This window comes from Carcharodon carcharias, chromosome 8, assembly GCF_017639515.1.
Source record: "Carcharodon carcharias isolate sCarCar2 chromosome 8, sCarCar2.pri, whole genome shotgun sequence".
In the NCBI taxonomy this organism is placed as follows: domain Eukaryota; kingdom Metazoa; phylum Chordata; class Chondrichthyes; order Lamniformes; family Lamnidae; genus Carcharodon; species Carcharodon carcharias.
This window is the reverse complement of record NC_054474.1, coordinates 70434892-70456276: the sequence shown is the minus strand read 5'-3', so window position 1 is coordinate 70456276 and position 21385 is coordinate 70434892. Positions and strand designations below refer to the sequence as shown.

Sequence of the window (21385 nt, the reverse complement as noted above, 5' to 3'; positions counted from 1 at the left end):
ACCTCCTCAAAGAATTCTAATAAATTTGTTAGGCATAATTTCCCCTTCATGATGCCATGCTGACTCTGCTTGATTAGATTATGTATTTCTAAATGCTCTGCTATTACATCCTTTATAATAGATTCCAACATTTTCCCAATGACAGATGTTAAACTAACAAGCCTATAGTTACCTGTTTTTCGTATGCCCACTGTGTTAAACTTCTGACAGCCAATTGGTGAGGGAGACCAGAAGTCAATCTTTAATCAGTTATAAATTTATTCACAAAATGAAACATTACAAATGTATAGCTCCTAACTCTACAACCCAACCACAAGTGTTACTAAGTATCCCTTTATATACTCTTTTTGAGCACATCCAATAGAAAAAGAGCACAAATCAACAAATTAACAAATAAATGGGACAGCCCCTGAAAGGAGACTGCAATTATCTCTTTATAACTCTTTCGAGTACAAACCCGTTTCCATCTGTTTCAGATGAAGTTACATTGTTTCATAGTTTGCCATTGTGAGATTTGAATTCCGTGCTCGGTGGGCACCGCGGGGACTGGGGTGTTTTGTTGACCCCTTTAATCACATTTTGATTTAAAGTTTGTAAGGTTCCTTTAAATTTTGCTCTTGGTTTTACAGCTGACCTGAATTAGGGGCTGTGCCTGATTTATCCCGATTTTGTTGATTTGGTTTAATTAGTTTCACGTGAAAGATTATTGTGAGATTTGAACTCTTGATAATCTTTTAAAGGAAAACCAAATCAACAAAATTGGGATAAATCAGGCACAGCCCCTAATTCAGGTCAGCTGGAAAAGTTTAAAGGAACCTTACAAATTTTAAATCAAAATGTGATTAAAGGGGTCAACAAAACACCCCAGTCCCCGCGGTGCCCACCGAGCACGGAAGGCCTCGAGAGTGTCAGCAGACACCGTGTGCTCCCTCTCCAGGGACATCCGGCAGCTCCCTCTCCAGGGACAAACAATCGGGCGGGACTCACCCGTCGATCGCCCGCTGCCTGGACCTGTTAATGGCCAACTTGGCCAGGCCCAGGTTCACGAGGAGGTCCTCCTCCTTCCCGACCCCCTTCCGCACCTGGTGCCCATAGATCAGGAGCGTGGGGCTGAAGTGCAAGCAAAACATCAATAAAAGGTTTTTCAAGTAACTAAAAAGGGAGTGCAGCCTACAACACCCTATGTATACATGGTCCACGGACTCCACAAGACCGCAAAAAGGGCATGTGTCCTGAGAGTCCGTGAACCTATGCATCCTCTTATTATAAGGGACTGCTGCATGCAACACCCTCCAACCCAGGTCCCCGATAGAAAGGGGGAGGACACCTCCATAGAGGGCCTCCCATCGGGGACCTCCGCCTCCGGACGGCAACAAGGCACGCCAGGGCGTGTCCGGGCGATGGACAAGGGCGAGAAAATGGAAGGTGTGCAGCAGCAGTCCATACAAAAAGCCCCTCTTTGCCGTGCCAAAAGGCACGGAGGGCATGTCCCCGAGGCGGCTCATATTGCGGGGCACCAGCACCCGAGGGAGGGTTCGGGACTTGGGGCCAATGTGGAATTCTGTCCGAACAGGGGAACGTTCAGATGGAAGACCATCGCGCACCTGGGCCACCTCAAGACCCAAAATAACGTCGGGTCCGAGCACGACCGTTCTCAGGTCTTGGATGGCATTGGCTGCGACCTGGACACTCACAGACGCGCGTTGCGCCAACTCCTGCAGGAGCATCCAGCCCAGTCCTCTGCCACCCAGCACGTCCCCAATCCTGGTCACCCCTGCGGCCACAGCCCTCCTCTCCGCCAACCACTGAAAAGGACGGAGGGGCGGATTCCTGAGCAGCGGCTCTCTGACGATAGCCGCTACTCCTGATGGGGGAGAGCTGCATCGCGAGGCGACCACTTTCCAGACTTTGATCAGGTCCTGGTAAAAGACGGGCAACGCCTGCAAGGAGCCACCGAGGCCCAGCTGTTCTATAAACAGGAGCTGCACGTCATAATTCAGGCCATGCACCTGACGGAAGAAATACGTCATCAGGGCACACCATCTAGGAGGAGGCTCGACGTAGAGGTATCGCTGCAGGGTCTGAAGACAGAAAGTCGCCACCTGTGTGCGTAGGCACACTAGCGCCTGACCACCCTCCCTAAGCGGGAGACTCAGAACCTCGGCAGCGACCCAGTGCAATCTTTTGTCCCAGAAGAAGTCGACTAACAATCTCTGGATTCTTGTGACAAAGTCCGGGGGAGGGGTCAAAGTGACCAGCCGATACCACAACATGGCGGCGATCAGCTGGTTTATGACCAGAACTCGACCTCGGTAAGATAGCACTTGGAGCAGTCCTGTCCAGCGCCGCAGGCGAGCGGTGACTTTCATCTCCAGTTCCTGCCAGTTTGCCGGCCAGGATTCCTCAGCGGGGCAGAGATGGACCCCCAGGTAGAGGAGGCTGGTCCTGCTCCAGGTGAAAGGCCTGAGCTCCTCGGGTAGGAGATCCATCTGCCACTGACCGACCAGGAGTCCAGAACATTTACCCCAGTTGATCCTGGCAGAAGAAGCGGCAGAGTAGACCTCCTGGCACTCGCGCATCCTCCGCAGGTCAGCCGGGTCACTAAACATAAGGAGCACGTCATCGGCGTAAGCCGAAAGGACCACCCCGATGCCCGGCCCGCGCAGAACCAATCCCGACAACCTCCTCCGCAAGAGGCGCAGGAAAGGCTCCACGCAAATAGAATACAACTGGCCAGAGAGGGGGCAGCCCTGACGTACCCCTCTCCCAAAGCGAAGAGGCGCCGTCAGGGACCCGTTAACCTTCACTAGACACTCCGCGGCGGTGTACAGAAGTCGGATCCGGGAGACAAAATGCGTCCCGAACCCGAAAGCTCGCAGAGTTCCGAGTAAGTATTCGTGATCCACCCTGTCGAACGCCTTGTCCTGATCGAGAGACAGGAATGCGCTCGACAGACCAGCCCTCTGGGAATGGTGGATGATGTCCTGGACCAGATGGATGTTATCATAAATGGTTCGGTCCGGGACGGTGTAGGACTGGTCAGGGTGGATCGTGTGGTCCAGCACAGTGCCGAGCCGAGAAGACATGGCTCGGGCGAAGATTTTGTAGTCCGTGCTGAGGAGGGAGACCGGGCGCCAGTTTTTAAGAAGGCGGAGATCCCCCTACTTCGGCAGCAGGACAATCACGGCCCTGCGCCACGAAAGGGGCATCTCCCCGGTAGCAATGCTCTCCCCCAGGACACCCGCGAAGTCGCTCCCCAAGACGTCCCAGAACGCCCTGAAGAACTCCACGGTCAGCCCGTCTAGTCCCGGGATTTTGCCCCTAGAAAGACCGTCGAGTGCGCCGGTCAGCGCCCCCAGACTTATAGGGGAGTCGAGCTTTCCGGCGCACTCCGGGCCGACCTGCGGCAGGTCCTCCCACAAAACTCTGCAAGCCTCCTCACTGGACGGATCCGGAGAGAACAGGGCAGTGTAGTAATCTCGGGCAATGGCCCTGATGCCCTCCGGATCCGAGACAAGGGATCCGTTGTCGGCCAGCAGCGTAAAGAGCTGCTTACGGACCCCGTGCCTTTTTTCCAGCGAGTAGAAGAAGGGGGAGCCGCGGTCCATCTCCTTGAGGAACCGGATCCGCGACCTCACGAACGCGCCCCGAGACCCGACCAGTTGCAGGTCCCGCAGCGCGCCCTTCTTCTCATCGTACACCGACCGCAGGGCCAGGTCCGCGTCAGGCTGACGGAGACGTGCCTCCAGGTCGAGCACCTCCTTCTCCAACTCCTCGACCCTGGATTTGCGTCTCTTTGTCGACCCCTTCGCGTACTCTTGACAGAAAACTCGGACGTGAGTCTTGCCCACGTCCCACCATAGCCTCAAGGAGGGGAAGCCTCCCCGCTTCCTTCTCCAGCCGGCCCAGAAGCGACGGAACGAGTCCAGGAACCGCTGGTCTTCCAACAACAGGTTATTAAAATGCCAGTATGCGGACCCCGTCCGAGCGCAGAACGAAGCGAGCTCCGCCCACACCAGACGGTGGTCCGTGCACGGAACCTGCTATATAGAAGCAGCCGGAACGCAGGACACGTACACCTTCGAAACGTAAAGGCGGTCGAGTCTGGACGCTCCGACTCCAGGTGACACGAAGGTGAACACGCTGGAGTCAGGATGGAGATTTCGCCAGACGTCCACTAAGTCGAAGGACCTGACCAGGTCCCGCAACTTACTCACACTTCGCGTGCAGTGCGGGGTACCGTGACGGTCCCGGACCCCGAGGGTGCAATTGAAATCCCCCCCGAGGACGATGCACTCGCCAGCGTCTATGGAGCCGAGATGAGTGTACGCTTCTTCAAAGAAGCTCGCTTGCTGCTGCGTGCCCAGGGGAGCGTACACATTCACAAAGTGAAGCACCGCCCCCCCCAAGACGCACAGTCAGGTGCAGCAACCGGCCTGGCACCGGCTCCTTAACCCCCAAGATCTCCGGCTGAAAATGCGGGGCCAACAAGATAGCCACCCCGCCCAAATTGGAGGCTAGGTGACTCATGTAGACTCCCCCTCGCCACTCCAGGAGCCACGTGGCTTCGTCTCCCGGAACGGTATGGGTTTCTTGCAGGAAGCACAACGCATACTTCCCGTCCCTGAGGACTTTTAGAAAGAGCATGTAACTCTTTCAAGTACAAACAAACACGTTTCCATCTGTTTCTTCAGATGAAGTTACATTGTTTCATAATTTTGCCATGGTGAGATTTGAACTCATGATCTTGGGATTACGAGCCCAATACCATAACCACTTGGCTATTTAGGCCAAGCTCAATTATCTCTTTATAATTTTGCCATTGTGAGATTTGAACTCTTGATAATCTTTTAAATCCTGTGAATGTATGTAACTCTTTCGAGTACAAACACGTTTCCATCTGTTCCTATTCAGATTAAGTTACATCGTTTCATAGTTTGCCATTGTGAGATTTGAACTCTTGATCTATGGGGTTACAAACCCAGTACGATAACCACTTGGCTATTTAGGCCAAGCTCAATTATCTCTTTATAACTCTTTTGAGTACAAAGCCGTTTCCATCTGTTTCAGATGAAGTTACATTGTTTCATAGTTTGCCATTGTGAGATTTGAACTCTTGATCTATGGGGTTACAAACCCAGTACGATAACCACTTGGCTATTTAGGCCAAGCTCAATTATCTCTTTATAGATGCTCAAATAATCATCTAGTCAATATCCTCCAGCTGCATCTCCTTAACCTGAATTTATACAATTAACTCCCTTTAGACTGTGGCCAGTAACTGCATTGTCTTGGTTGGAACTACCATTCCTCTTGCTTTCAGCTGAGCTGTCATATGGATCACATTTATCTTTTGGGAGGACAAGGAAGGCACAAAACTCACTACATTTGAGATCTCAGTAAAGGAGCCGCCAACACAATACTGGCATCAGGCAAATATTGCATGAACATGGTCTGAAACAGAGTGTTGAGAAAACCATTAATTCAATTTGGATAAGTTTGAAAGCCCTTGCTTCTGAAAATGAAAAGGTATGGTTCCAATAACTCGACTTATGAACTCGCAGCCTGCTGTGACTTTCCTTAAATATATGGTTACCATCAAAAGTTTTTGATTCTTACTGTGATGAAAGATAATTCCATTAATTACATCTATTAAAGCCCAGTACCTGAAGTGATCGACTTGGTTGATTACAAGGATCTTGTGTCTGATTTTCTTCTTGTTTAAAAATGCATGCATGTGCGGCACAAAAGTCAATAGTTCTTCAAAACGCTCCCTGAAGGGCACAATGATTGCGATCTTGTGGGGGCCCCAGGCAGGATTGTCTGTATCGTCCTGACAGGACTTGTGCACCAAGGTGTCGTCATTGCTACTCTGGCTGCTGTTCATTCTGCAGTTGTAATGCAGCCACACAACAGAGAAGAATCCGAGGACTATTAATGAACAGAACAGTTTAAAGATGGAACATCTTCTAGGCAACATCCTAAGAAGCAGGCCTGACCTGAAAAAGACAACAGCACAGATATTTTAATTCCAAAAGAGACTCAATTGCTGGAAACAACAGGCCTGAATAAAGCTACAGAAAACATTGTAGTGTGGGTCAAGCACCAAACAAATATCACTAGCGCTAAGGGCTTGTTTATCCTGATAGGTCCTTACCTGAGTAAAACCCAACTGCACTACTGATAATGCCAAACTAATTGTTAAATGTTGCAGTCTTTAGGCAAGGTATTTAAGAGTTAAACACCTATTTCCATTTCTGACACTTCATTAGAGCCTCAGGCCTTTCAAGATTGTTGGAATTATGATCCCAGCTGATGTTACAACTGGACAAGCCTGATCCCAGGATGGAACCGGCTTGATATATCCTAACTTTTTTTTTAATAAGTGGAGAGTGGCTACTGAACAGAGTCACAGGAGTCAGCTGATGAACTTTTGACAAAAGAATAAAACATTTATTAAACAAGAAAAGATTAACTATATTATTAAAATACTCGTTCACCTACAACTATATCTTTACAAATATATACAGATTGGTAAGGGTAACATAAGTTACACAAGCTGTATTATACTCTAATGTTCACAGTAAGGACATAGTCCACGTAAACCAATAAGCGACTTGTGGTCAGATACACCACATTCTGAAACCAAGTGACAGATGCCACCCCAAACAGATGCTATGGATCTCTCCTCAACTCCTCCCAGATGCTTATTACACCGTGAGCCAACCAGTCTCACTGAACTCCGTCTTTCACAGAAGGAGTTCCAATCTCCACTCTCTAAGAACTTGCTTTGGAATCTTCTCCCAAACCAACACTTTCTCTCAGACGCCTTCCGCAAAGGACCACCTCCAGGGTTTTGAACTCTCCTTCCGATGTTCCTATCCCTTGGGTCACCACATGCATTCAAGCTTTCCTCCATGAGCTCTCTCTTTCACTGACTCAGCCATCAACATACAGCACTACTTCATAGGCCCACAGCAAAGAGTTACAGACCGTCAGCCATCTCTTTGGACCTTCTGATTTCTCACAAGCCTATATCACTTTGAATCAGCTTCATACAGCTTTCATCTCTCCAAGCTTGGAGCCTTCCTCTGCTCCTCACTCTTAGCTTCACTTAACAGGACCTTTTCCAGGTGCCTGTCCTTTCTTTGAGTAGAAGGTCTTCTTTGGACTTTCTTCTGTTTCTGTCTCACTCCTTGCCTTGGGACCTTGCAGTTCTTTTAGGAAATCTGCTCTCTCTCTGCAGTTCCCCCTCCCAGTGTCCAGTCTCTCTGGAATCCTAGCTTCAACTTCAATTTGGGGCTTGCTTTCTGTCCCTTTTCATGTCCTGCCTGTTCTGGCACCTTCTACCAAATGTGTGTGTGTGTGTTGTATGACTCCCTCTCTGGACCCCTGCTGCTAGGCAACAACACAGTTTTTTCTACTCTTATGTTTGCTTTAACTTCTCTTCAGGAGTCGTAAAACTCATTCGAAATGCAGATATACAAACAGCGCTTTAGACCTGCTATCTCCGCTAAAAAATGAAACTAGATTCCAGATTTCACCCTTTAACCTACAAATTAAAAAAATATATAAATTAAACTTAAAGATATACCTTCTTCCTAACACCCAAATACACATATAATTTACTTAAACTAACTATATTTCCTCAGAGCATGCCCATATATGAAGAAATACTCAGATTCTGGAACAGTACTATTGCCATAGGCTGTAAGTCATACACACACGTAGCATATTCAAAGCAGGGTTTCAACATCAACTGACAAGCTTTTTCAATAAACATCCATCCATATTGGATTGTTCAAACTGTAAAATCATTAACTTTAAAAAAGTCCACCCCATCACCTTGTAGGGTCAGTGTTCAATGGTTACCGAAAATAAACAAACAATCTGTACTGGCTTTAATGACTTTGCCAAATTCCTGCTTGGCAACACTAAGGAATATTAAGCAACGAAGTGTCTCGAACGATTACTGAAAGCATGATATGAAACAATAAGCATCCATCCATATTGGATTGTTCAAACTGTAAAATCATTAACTTTAAAAAAGTCCACCCCATCACCTTGTAGGGTCAGTGTTCAATGGTCACTGAAAATAAACAAACAATCTGTACTTGGCTTTAATGACTTCTCCCCATGTGTTCTCCCCAGCTGGCAGTCAGTATCATTAGCGGTATTCCTGTGTTTCCACACTCATCCTCACTACAAAAATACAGATCAATGAAAAGCCATCAGTCTATACACAAACTGCACAAATACATACTGTGTAAACACATTGCTGTAACTGTTGACCTCAGTAGCACTAACACATGCAATCTATACATTGCGCAGTCCCAGTGCTGCCAGTACATGTGAACTGTGTAGTACATCTTCATGGTACTGGCACATGCACCTTTAATGGGAATACAGTAAGCATACAGAGCTCTAGCTAATGTGCGCAATTCAGTACATTCACAATACTAGCATGTCCTCAATATACTGTCTGCAACTAAAGTGCACATCATACAGATATATATTTGGATAGCCATACACATTGTATAAGTCAGGATCCAAATGTTAAATAAGATACACTCACTTGCAGCAACATAGAAACATATGCCACTCACAAATTGGATTGCTCTGTGGAGACTGACTCAAGCACGAGCCCTGACATCAAGAACAAAGCAATGAGAAGACAGATCACTTGAACTGAAATAATTTGATCATTAAATTGGCCATTAATACACAATAAGGCAATGCATGCATAGAGCAAAATTACAACAGCAAGTCAAAGAAGTACTAATTTCTTAAACACTGATGTAATTGGGTTGCGCATGTCCCCTTCTACAACAAATACTGAGTTTAAATTGGAACAGTGACCTTCAAACAGATGTGACAAATTAGGTGTATTATGCCTTAATCACTTCTGTACAATGTTCCACAATACCATCCTTTATAGTTGCTTCCCCCAGACCAAATTACATATATGAAGAACTCCACCCCAGTGGTGAAGTCACCGCTCTCACTACAATGCTCAACCATCTCATTTAATTGTCACTAAGCTGCTTACTTTGTGGCAAGCTTGTCCAGACCACCTCAGTTGTGGTCTTGGCTATTATTAAGCATATTGGATAATTGATGTCAAATTCAATGTACGTAACTCAATTGCCCTTTGTAGCATCAATAGGATTAAATGGGGACAGTATTATGGGTGGAACAAACTTTATAAACATGCTCTACAAATCCCAATGTTTCCTCACTGGGTTAGAAAAGGCACCACAGTTGGGAGAAATTCTACTGCCCAAATTCACCAATTAAAGACTGGAGTGAAATAGTGACCTTAACAGGATCAACAGCAGCAAGACACAATAGAGTTTCAAAATGCCAATTTAACAAAGATTTATTAAAACACATTTCAGCAAATATAAGAGAGACAGGACACTTATTAGAGTGTTAATACAGAGTGATTAAAATACAAATTGCTACCTAAGGAAAATGAATGTTATACAAACAACCAGTGCAACACACAGTTCTCAAAAACCTTCTGAACATAATGGTGCCATACATGGCATCCAACAATGCTCTGTGCTTAACACTGCCAAAAAGCATCACATTGCAATATATACATACATTTACATCTTATATACATATTTACATATTATATACATATCTGCGTGATACATCGTTAATTGTACTCTGCAATATGCTCATCGACAAAGCACTAGAAAGCTTGGCCTAAATAGCTAAGTGGTTATGGTACTGGGTTTGTAACCCTAAGATCAAGAGTTCAAATCTCACACTGGCACACTATGAAACAATGTAACTTCATCTGAAAAACAGATGGAAACGTGTTTGTACTCAAAAGAGTTACACAACATCTGTTATATCAACTGGGGTAAATGTTCTGGACTCCTGGTCGGTCAGTGGCAGATGGATCCCCTACCCGAGGAGCTCAGGCCTTTCACCTGGAGCAGGACCAGCCTCCTCTACCTGGGGGTCCATCTCTGCCCCGCTGAAGAATCCTGGCCGGCAAACTGGCAGGAACTGGAGACGAAAGTCACCGCTCGCCTGCGGCGCTGGACAGGACTGCTCCAAGTGCTATCTTACCGAGGTCGAGTTCTGGTCATAAACCAGCTGATCGCCGCCATGTTGTGGTATCGGCTGGCACTTTGACCCCTCCCCCGGACTTTGTCACAAGAATCCAGAGATTGTTAGTCGACTTCTTCTGGGACAAAAGATTGCACTGGGTCGCTGCCGAGGTTCTGAGTCTCCCACTTAGGGAGGGTGGTCAGGCGCTAGTGTGCCTACGCACACAGGTGGCGACTTTCCGCCTTCAGACCCTGCAGCGATACCTCTACGTTGAGCCTCCTCCTAGATGGTGTGCCCTGATGACGTATTTCTTCCGTCAGGTGCACGGCCTGAATTATGACGTGCAGCTCCTGTTTATAGAACAGCTGGGCCTCGGTGGCTCCTTGCAGGCGTTGCCCGTCTTTTACCAGGACCTGATCAAAGTCTGGAAAGTGGTCGCCTCGCGACGCAGCTCTCCCCCGTCAGGAGTAGCGGCTATCGTCAGAGAGCCGCTGCTCAGGAATCCGCCCCTCCGTCCTTTTCAGTGGTTGGCGGAGAGGAGGGCTGTGGCCGCAGGGGTGACCAGGATCGGGGACGTGCTGGGTGGCGGAGGACTGGGCTGGATGCTCCCGCAGGAGTTGGCGCGACGCGCGTCTGTGAGTGTCCAGGTCGCAGCCGATGCCATCCAAGACCTGAGAACGGTCGTGCTCGGACCCGACGTTATTTTGTGTCTTGAGGTGGCCCAGGTGCGCGGTGGTCTTCCGTCTGAGCGTTCCCCTGTTCAGACGGAATTCCACATTGGCCCCAAGCCCCGAACCCTCCCTCGGGTGCTGGTGCCCCGCAATATGAGCCGCCTCGGGGACATGCCCTCTGTGCCTTTTGGCACGGCAAAGAGGGGCTTTTTGTATGGACTGCTGCTGCACACCTTCCATTTTCTCGCCCTTGTCCGTCGACCGGACACGCCCTGGCGCGCCTTGTTGCCATCCGGCGGCGGAGGCCCTCGATGGGAGGCCCTCTACGGAGGTGACCTCCCCCTTTCTATCGGGGACCTGGGTTGGAGGGTGTTGCATGCAGCAGTCCCTTATAATAAGAGGATGCATAGGTTCACGGACTCTCAGGACACATGCCCTTTTTGCGGTCTTGTGGAGTCCGTGGACCATGTATACATAGGGTGTTGTAGGCTGCACTCCCTTTTTAGTTATTTGAAAAACCTTTTATTGATGTTTTGTTTGCACTTCAGCCCCACGCTCCTGATCTATGCGCACCCGGTGCGGAAGGGGGTCGGGAAGGAGGAGGACCTCCTCGTGAACCTGCTCCTGGGCCTGGCCAAGTTGGCCATTAACAGGTCCAGGCAGCGGGCGATCGACGGGGGAGTCCCGCCCGATTGTTTGTCCCTCTTCCGCGGCTACGTTCGCTGCCGGATGTCCCTGGAGAAGGAGCACGCGGTGTCTGCTGGCACTCTCGAGGCCTTCCGTGCTCGGTGGGCACCGCGGGGACTGGGGTGTTTTGTTGACCCCTTTAATCACATTTTGATTTAAAGTTTGTAAGTTTCCTTTAAACTTTGTTCTTAGTTTTACAGCTGACCTGAATTAGGGGCTGTGCCTGATTTATCCCAATTTTGTTGATTTGGTTTTCATTTAAAAGATTATCAAGAGTTCAAATCTCACACTGGCACACTATGAAACAATGTAACTTCATCTGAAAAACAGATGGAAACGTGTTTGTACTCAAAAGAGTTACACAACATCTGTTATATCAACTGGGGTAAATGTTCTGGACTCCTGGTCGGTCAGTGGCAGATGGATCCCCTACCCGAGGAGCTCAGGCCTTTCACCTGGAGCAGGACCAGCCTCCTCTACCTGGGGGTCCATCTCTGCCCCGCTGAAGAATCCTGGCCGGCAAACTGGCAGGAACTGGAGACGAAAGTCACCGCTCGCCTGCGGCGCTGGACAGGACTGCTCCGAGTGTTATCTTACCGAGGTCGAGTTCTGGTCATAAACCAGCTGATCGCCGCCATGTTGTGGTATTGGCTGGTCACTTTGACCCCTCCCCCGGACTTTGTCACAAGAATCCAGAGATTGTTAGTCGACTTCTTCTGGGACAAAAGATTGCACTGGGTCGCTGCCGAGGTTCTGAGTCTCCCGCTTAGGGAGGGTGGTCAGGCGCTAGTGTGCCTATGCACACAGGTGGCGACTTTTCGCCTTCAGACCCTGCAGCGATACCTCTACGTCGAGCCTCCTCCTAGATGGTGTGCCCTGACGACGTATTTCTTCCATCAGGTGCACGGCCTGAATTATGACGTGCAGCTCCTGTTTATAGAACAGCTGGGCCTCGGTGGCTCCTTGCAGGCGTTGCCCGTCTTTTACCAGGACCTGATCAAAGTCTGGAAAGTGGTCGCCTCGTGACACAGCTCTCCCCCGTCAGGAGTAGTGGCTACCGTCAGAGAGCCACTGCTCAGGAATCCACCCCTCCGTCCTTTTCAGTGGTTGGCGGAGAGGAGGGCTGTGGCTGCCGGGGTGACCAGGATCGGGGACGTGCTGGGTGGCGGAGGAGTGGGCTCAACGCTCCCAGAGGAGTTGGCGTGTCGTGCATCTGAGAGTGTCCAGCTCGCAGACGATGCCATTCGAGACCTAAGGACGGTTGAGCTCGGACCCGACATAATTTTAGGTGCGTGGTGGTCTTCCGTCTGAACGTTCCCCTGTTCGGACGGAATTCCACACCTCCCTCGGTTGCCGGTGCCCCACAATATGAGCCACCTCGGGGACATGCCCTCCATGTCATTTGTCACGGCGTGGAGGATCTTTCCTGTACGGACTGCTGCTGCACACCTTTCAATTCCTTGCCCTCGCCCGCCGCCTGGACATGCTTTGGTGCGCCTTGTTGTTGTCTGGCAGCAGAGGTCCCCGTTGGGAGGCCCTCTACAGACTTGTCCTCCCGCTTTCCATCAGGGACCCGGGGTGGAGAGTGTTGCAGGCAGCAGTCCCCTATAATCGTAGAATGTGTAGGTTCACAGACTCCCAGGATACCTGCCCTTTTTGTGGACTTGTGGAGTCCGTGGACCATGCTTATATAGGGTGTGGTAGGCTGCACTCACTTTTCAGTTATTTGATAAACCTTTTATTACAGTTTTGTTTGCACTTCAGTCCCACACTCTTGATCTACGGACACCCGGTGCAGAGGGGGGCTGGGAAGGAGGACCACCTCGTGAACCTACTCCGGGGCCTGGCCAAATTGGCCATTAATAGGTCCAGGCAGCGGGCGATCGTGGGGTTCATCCCGCCCGACTGTTTGGCCGTCTTCTGCAGGTACATTCACAGCTGGGTGTCCCTGGAGAGGTAGCACGCGGTGTCTGCAGGCACTCTCGAGGCCTTCCGTGCTCGGTGGGCACTGCGGGGACTGGGGTGTTTTATTGACCCCTTTAATCCCATTTTGATAAGATGTTTGTAAGTTTCCTTTAAACTTTGTCCTTGGTTTTACAGCTGACCTGACATACGGGCTCTGCTTGATTTATCCCTTATTTTGTTAATTTAGTTTAATTGTTTTAACTCCAAAAGAGTTACATTCGCAGCCGGGTGTCCCTGGAGAGGGAGCACACAGTGTCTGCCGGCACCCTCGAGGCCTTCCATGCCTGGTGAGCACCGCAGGGACTGGGGTGTTTTATTGACCCCTTTAATCACATTTTGATTTGATATTTGTAAGTTTCCTTTAAACTTTGTCCTTGGTTTTACAGCTGACCTGACTTAGGGGCTGTGTTTATTTTATCCCTTATTTTGTTAATTTAGTTTAATAGTTTGACTCAGAAAGAGTTACTAAGCACTAGTCAGTACACTGCATTCAATATCACCCTGCAAAACAATGTGGGTGGAATTTCCTGTGGGATGGCAATTGGGAAACTATACCCAAAAATACCTGCAACTCGTCGGGTCCTGGGGCGTGTTCGTGAGGTCGCGGATCCGTTCCTCATGGACCTGAACCGCAGCTCCCACTTCCTCTACTTGCTAGAAAAACAGCATGGGGTCCATCAGCAGCTCCTTACGCTGCTGGCCAACGACAGATCCCTTGTCTCGGATCCGGAGGGCATCAGGGCCATTGCCAAAACTTAATACACTGCCCTGGACCCTCTGAATCCATCCAGTGAGGATGCTCGCAGAGTTTTGTGGGAGGATCTGCCGCAGGTCGGCCCAGAGGGTGCCGGAAAGCTTGACTCCCCGATAAGTCTGGGGGAGCTGACCGGCACCCTCGACGGTCTCTCAAGGGGCAAATCCCTGGGACTAGACGGGCTGACCGTGGAGTTCTTCAGGGCGTTCTGGGACGTCCTGGGGAGCGACTTCGCGGGGGTCCTGGGGGAGAGCCATAATTGCCCTGCTGCCTAAGAAGGGGAATCTCCGTCTCCTAAAAAACTGGCGCCCGGTCTCCATCCTCAAGCACGGATTATAAAATCTTTGCCAGGGCCATGTCTTCTCGGCTTGGCGCCGTGGTGGACCACATGATCCACCCTGACCAGTACTATACTGTCCCGGACCGCACCATTTTTGATAACATCCATCTGGTCCGGGACATTTTTCATTATTCCCAGAGGGCTGGTCTGTCAAGCGCCTTCCTGTCCCTTGATCAGGAGAAGGCGTTCAACAGGGTGGATCACGAATATTTATTCAGAACTGTGCGAACATTTGGGTTTGGGATGCATTTTGTCACCTGGATCCGACTTCTGTACATTGCCACAGAGTCTAGTTAAGATTAACGGGTCCCTGAAGGTGCCCTTTTGCTTTGGGAGAGGGGTACGTCAGGGCTGCCCCCTGTCTGGGCAGTTGTATTCTATTTGCGTGGAGCCTTTCCTGCGCCTCTTGCGGAGGAGGTTGTCGGGATTGGTTCTGCACAGGCTGGGCATCGGGGTGGTCCTTTCGGCTTACGCTGATGACGTGCGCCGTATGTTTAGTGACCCGGCTGACCTGCAAAGGATGTGCGAGTGCCAAGATGTCTACTCTGCTGTGTCTTCTGCAAGGATCAACTGGGGTAAATGTTCTGGACTCCTGGTCGGCCCTTGGCAGATGGATCCCCTACCCGAGGAGCTCAGGCCTTTCACCTGGAGCAGGACCAGCCTCCTCTACATGGAGATCCATCTCCGCCCTGCTGAGGAATCCTGGCCGGCAAATTGGCAGGAACTGGAGACGAAGGTCACCGCTTGCCTGCGGCACTGGACAGGACTGCTCCGAGTGCTGTCTTACCGGGGTCGAGTTCTGGTCATAAGCCAGCTGATTGCCACCATGCTGTGATACCAGCTGGTTACTTTGACCCCTCCCCCCGACTTTATGATGAAAATCCAGAGAATGCTTGATGACTTCTTCTGGGACAAAAGGTTGCACTGGGTCACTGCTGAGGTTCTGAGTCTCCCGCTTAGAGAGGGCAGTCAGGCGCTGGTGTGCCTTCACACCCAGGTGGCAACTTTCTGCCTTCAGGCCCTGCAGCAATACCTTTACGTCGAGCCCCCTCCGAGATGGTGTGCCCTGGTGACATATTTCTTGCACCAGGTGCACGGCCTGAATTATGACATGCAGCTCCTATTTATAGGGCTGAGGGGCCTTCGTGGCTCCTTGCAGGCTTAGCCCGTCTTTTACCAGGACCTGATCAAAGTCTGGTTCATGATCGCCTGGCGACGCAGCTCTCCCTCGTCAGGAGTAGTGGCTATCGTCAGAGAACCATTGCTCGGGAATCCGCCCCTCCGTCCTTTCCAGTGACAGGCGGAGAGGAGGGCTGTGGCTGCCGGGGTGACCAGGATCGGGAACGTGCTGGGTGGCGGAGGAATGGGCTGGATGCTTCCGCAGGAGTTGGCGCATCGTGCATCTGTGGGCATCCGGCTTGCAGCCGATGCCATTCAACACCTTAGGACGGTCATGCTCGGCCCCGACGTTATATTGGGTTTTGAGGTGGCCCGGGTGCGCGGTGGTCTTCCGCCTGAATGTTCCCCTGTTCAGACGGAATTCCTCACTGGTCCCAAGCCCCAAGCCCTCCCTCGGGTGCCGGTGCCCCACAATATGAGCCGCCTCAGGGAAATGCCCTCCGTGTCATTTAGCGCGGCGCAGAGGAGTTTCCTGTATGGGCTGCTGCAGCACACCCTTCACTTCCTGGCGTGCCTTGTTGCCATCCAGTGGTGGAGGTCCCCGCTGGGTGGCCCTCTAGGGAGGTGTCCTCCTGCTTTCCATCAGGGACCTGGGGTGGAGGGTGTTGCATGCAGCAGTCCCCTATAATTGTCGAATGTGTCGGTTCACGGACTCCCAGGATACCTGCCCTTTTTGTGGTCTTGTGGAGTCCGTGGACCATGTCTGTATTAATTGTTGTAGGTTGCATTCCCTTTTCAGTTATTTAAAAAACCTTTCACTACTGTTTTGTTTGCACTTCAGTCCCATGCTCCTGATCTACAGACACCCGGTGCAAATTGGGGCCAGGAAGGAGGAGGACCTCCTCGTGCACCTGCTCCTGGGCTTGGCCAAGTTAGCCAGTAACATGTCCAGGCAGCGGGCGAACAAGGTGGGCACCGCGGGGTCTGAGGTGCTTTATCGACCCTCTTAATCACGTTTTGATTTGATGTTTGTAAGTTTTCTTTAAACTTAGTCTTTGGTTTTACAGCTAACCTGACTTAGGGGCTGTGTTTCCTTTATCCCTCATTTTGTTGATTTAGTTTATTAGGTTAGCTTTTTAAGAGCTACTTAGCACTGGTCAGTACACTGCATTCAATAGCACCCTGCAAAACAATGTGGGTGGAACATCCTGTGGAACTGCAATTGGGAAACTATATCCAAAATTATGCTCCTTTTGCTGATGTCCATTTACACCCAATAAAGGCTGACCATCAAGTCCTGGCATGGGAATTGAACACAAAGCTCTGGACTCAGAGGCATTATCCACCATGCCACAAGACCTCCAAATTCATGCATACAGCTGTTTGATCATAGGTGGGAAACGTTACGAGCCAAGAAGCATTCAGTGCAGTGATCAAGGCATGAAGAAGAGAGGAATTTCAGGTGTAACATAATTATGTACAGAAGGCACTTACGCTCAAGTTGCCTTGACCTTTTACGTTGAGAATTTTCTTCACACCCTGATTACCCTCATACCCTGGGCACATATACACAGGAAATTTAACCTCTGCATCTCAGTGTTGGCCAGTACTCACTCCATTCAGCAGGCCGCTCCCAACAGCAGCGCTCCACGGCAGGCCGCTCCCAACAGCAGCGCTCCACGGCAGGCCGCTCCCAACAGCAGCGCTCCACGGCAGGCCGCTCCCAACAGCAGCGCTCCACGGCAGGCCGCTCCCAACAGCAGCGCTCCACGGCAGGCCGCTCCCAACAGCAGCGCTCCACGGCAGGCCGCTCCCAACAGCAGCGCTCCACGGCAGGCCGCTCCCAACAGCAGCGCTCCACGGCAGGCCGCTCCCAACAGCAGCGCTCCACGGCAGGCCGCTCCCAACAGCAGCGCTCCACGGCAGGCCGCTCCCAACAGCAGCGCTCCACGGCAGGCCGCTCCCAACAGCAGCGCTCCACGGCAGGCCGCTCCCAACAGCAGCGCTCCACGGCAGGCCGCTCCCAACAGCAGCGCTCCACGGCAGGCCGCTCCCAACAGCAGCGCTCCACGGCAGGCCGCTCCCAACAGCAGCGCTCCACGGCAGGCCGCTCCCAACAGCAGCGCTCCTTGACAGACTGTGTCCAACAGCACTCTGAGACAATCGCTCTGTCTAATAAGCTGCACTGAGTTTAAATGAAAACCATTTTCTACTAGCTTACTTCAAGATCAAAGTTACATCTTCAAAGTGTAAGAATGCATATCTAGTTAATAACACTCAGTTACAATGCAATACACATTAAAAAGAAAAACATTTACTTCTGACCAACTCCATCATAAAACAGCTTTACATGTGAGAAACTTATTGCCAGCAATCTTACAAATGTGAGAAAGAGCTGAACATGAGATGGCAATTCAACGTAGCATGCTTGCTCTTACCACCGCCATATATAATCTGCCCTGTCATGACTCTAATTTCCTGAAGGAATGCTCTGCTGAAATAAGAAATCAACCAAATCTGCAGAAAAGGCATCCATTTCACATTTTCACTCTCCTCCTGTCTTTGAGACAACACTCCCTCTCATCTTCACCTAAGCTACAAAATGCTTTGCTGTGTTGTGCAAAGTATTTGATCAGCTTAACCTACATCCACCCTGAAAGACAATAAAACCATTCACATCCAGATATATATCCAGTTTCTTTTTAATGCCATTAATTTTCTTAGCTGAAAATGTATTCCACATATAGAAAAAACTTGTATACTCCCTAGGTTCACTTGTAGGTTACGTTTAAATCAGTCACTCTATATATAGTGACCACAGACTTAAGTCAAAAAATCTGCTTATATTCCCACCCCAATCCCTTTGCCTCCTTGCTGGGGTAGGGCTTATTGCCTTGCTCAAGTACCCATCCCTCACATGGGTGTTGAATAATGAATATTGGCAGCGTGCTCCATCAATGGGGGCACCACAGCTAAGTCTATCCTCACTTGTGCATCCATAGCTGTACACTGGATAATGATCAGCAGTGAAGCTGGCCAATAATTTATTCTCTAAACCAGGAGGGTAGAAGCCCATATCAGTTAACTCAGCACAAAGTTTTCTTTGTTTTGTACAATCCAGATACTGGTTTATCTAGCTGAAGCATCAGGGAGGAGATTTGTTGTAATATCAGGCTGTTAAACTACCATCTTCTTGTTCAGATTACTTGAAAAGTTTCCATAAACTGCCGTGCCTCTTATAACCTAAACTAAACATCTCTTATTTTCGACTCTCACAGAAATAACAAAACCCAGGCCTATCAACTAACCCAGATTTTAGTAAACAGTGTGATTTACCATAGATTCCAGTGTATAAGTCAACTTTTGAAGCCTTGAAAATTTCATCCAAATGGGGGGAGGATGTGCGACTTATACGCCGAGTATAAAAGTGTGGGTGGGAGTGGTCACCATTTTGAAATGTCATCGACATCCAATGCAAAGAGTGGGCATGTCTTAGACTCCTGTGCACCTCTGCAACCCAGCCTGCTTGATCCCTTGTGTCCTATGATGTACCATTAAGCAAACGTGCATTTGTGAGGCAAAAATTGAGACTGAATAGAATAGATTTGCATGTGAAATATGTGAGTCAAGTGCTCAAAGAGCTGAGTGAGTCTGAAGATCCTTCATAAATCCAGCTGAATGCAGGAAAACACGTTGATCCTCAACTTTACCCTCCAACTGCTTTGAAGAAAATGTTTCCATTGTTGTGAAGAACCTGGCAGTGTGGGTTGAATTTTTGCCCCAATACGGGAGATGAGAACAGAGATGAGTGGGGGGGCGGGCACATAATTCCAGACTTCCAGCATCATTCCGCCCTAGAGCCATTTCCCCAGACACCAGATAAGACCACCATGGCTACTTACCCACAAGCAGTGGGAAGCCAATTGATTAAAGGTTAAAGGTCAATTAAGGCCAACATTCAGAAGCCAACTGGAATTTTCCAATCTCTCTACAGGGTCCACCCATGACACCAGCAGCATGCATCTGCCTGAAAGCAGTCTCCTGGCGACAGACTGGGGGCAACATTCCAGGTAGACTCAGATGGTGGCCTAGCAGCAGTGGTCATTTTTATTTCAGATTTTTTTTACAAGTTGCTGAGACGGTGCCTCAAGATGGAGATTTCCCCTGTCTCTCTTCTGTAATGGCAGGCTGAAGCTCCTTCTATGCTGGAGGGCCTCCTATCGACCCTTCACCTTTGTCAGCCCACTCGCTGTCCTTAATTGGAAGGTAGGCATGCCCTCTGGCCACTAATTGGTCAATCAAGGCAAATTCACTACCTGGTGACTGCTCCTGACACAGTGCAGGTGTGCAATCCCATTTGACCCCAATATTGGGATTCCAACCCAAAATGCAAAATCCTGTCCCATATGACAATATTATCTATCAATGATATGATGGGATAAAACATTTTTCAAAATCAGAACCCCCTCCTTTCCCCAGCCTTGTGTACAGCTTCACACATAGCAGTCAGGAGTCACATCCTGTCAAATGGTGAACTAGTGAAACCTGTAAATTCCAGACACCTAAGGAAATGGCACAAACTGTCTTTTGTTTTAGTAGGATCCTTTTTTTCAAAATGGCTATCGTATCTACTAAAAGTTGCTGCAGATGGATTTGAACCCTAGGGATTGGCAGCAACAGTGCTGGTGGGGAGGGGGGAATTCAAACCACAGGTAATGGCAGGGACACTGACTGCAGTGGGGGGAATTCAAACGCCAGATAAATTGGCAGGGACAACAGCTGCAGAATACATCCAATATTTAAAGGTGTAAAAGGAAATGGTACTTTGAAAGCTGAGAGTAGTTTGCAATTGGAGTGGGGTGCCTTTTGTATCTTTGACAATGCAAAATATTTGGGGCTGTCAGTAAGTGCCTGTTTAAACTGGTTTCACTGTATAACAAAACACTAATAAAGAAATTCCCAGATGTACTGGTGATACAATGTTGCACAACCAGTTTCACACTGCACAGTGCTGCCAGATAACTGGACTGAATGCTGTGCTTTAACCGATTTAACACTCCAATATCAACCAGCAATTAAAATTTCATAAGTTAATACCAAAATTTCATAACAGGAACATAGAAAATTCACAGTCAAGGAGAAAAACAGCCAGTCCGTCAAGACTGCCCTAGAATGGAACAAAGCTAGGCAATTCGCTTTGAGGCAAGTAAATAAACCTTTTCAATCTTTGTTCAGAAAAAAATCTGGGTGTTTTTACTCCATAAAACAGTGATGATATCATGGTTTGAGACACCTGGTTCAATTTTTCTTTTGGATTATTTTTCAACACTGTTTCAAAGTCAAAACTTGGATTCCGCTGACCCTTTGTGACAAATGGATTTTTAAAAAATGAAGTTGAAGACATCACAACTTGTCATTTAGTGTACTGCATTTAACCTTCAGATGGAAAAAAGACTTGCAATACTGTTCACTTCAAGGCCCAGTGGAAAGATGTGTGGAGGAGGCTACATGCTAGAATTCTGTGGAAGTGTAATGCTCAACATATATGAAATTATTGTATTACACCCAATTTAACTGAGAAAAATGCACGGCAATAATATATTTTATCCTTCCAAGATTATCTCAAATTTGGGGGAAAATTTTGAATTTATTAACATGCCTGTCGCTGTTGGTGGGAGCAATTTGTGTGATGAATTAAGTGTCTTCCACAAGAAGCATATTAATTAATCTGCAGCTTTTCCTCTATTATTAGTTCCAATATGTTAAACAAACCTTGTGATA

The 21385-nt window shown here is 49.0% G+C and overlaps 1 protein-coding gene across 4 annotated transcripts in view; it reads right to left on the bottom strand.

The window, feature by feature from the left end:
• Positions 1–21385, bottom strand: part of b4galt7 (xylosylprotein beta 1,4-galactosyltransferase, polypeptide 7 (galactosyltransferase I)) — a 39759-nt gene that overhangs the window by 17337 nt on the left and 1037 nt on the right. Inside the window, exons 2-4 of one of the 4 annotated variants that reach the window (XM_041194279.1) lie at positions 17219–17789; positions 8064–8202; positions 5667–5999 (exon numbers count right to left, since the gene is read on the bottom strand). In XM_041194279.1, coding sequence (XP_041050213.1) covers positions 5667–5980 — 314 coding nt within the window. In that variant the 5' untranslated portion in view covers positions 5981–5999; positions 8064–8202; positions 17219–17789. Of the gene's footprint in view, positions 1–5666; positions 6000–7845; positions 7878–8063; positions 8203–17218; positions 17790–21385 lie in introns of those variants that run through there. The other 3 variants (XM_041194280.1, XM_041194281.1, XM_041194278.1) reach the window with 3 other exon arrangements.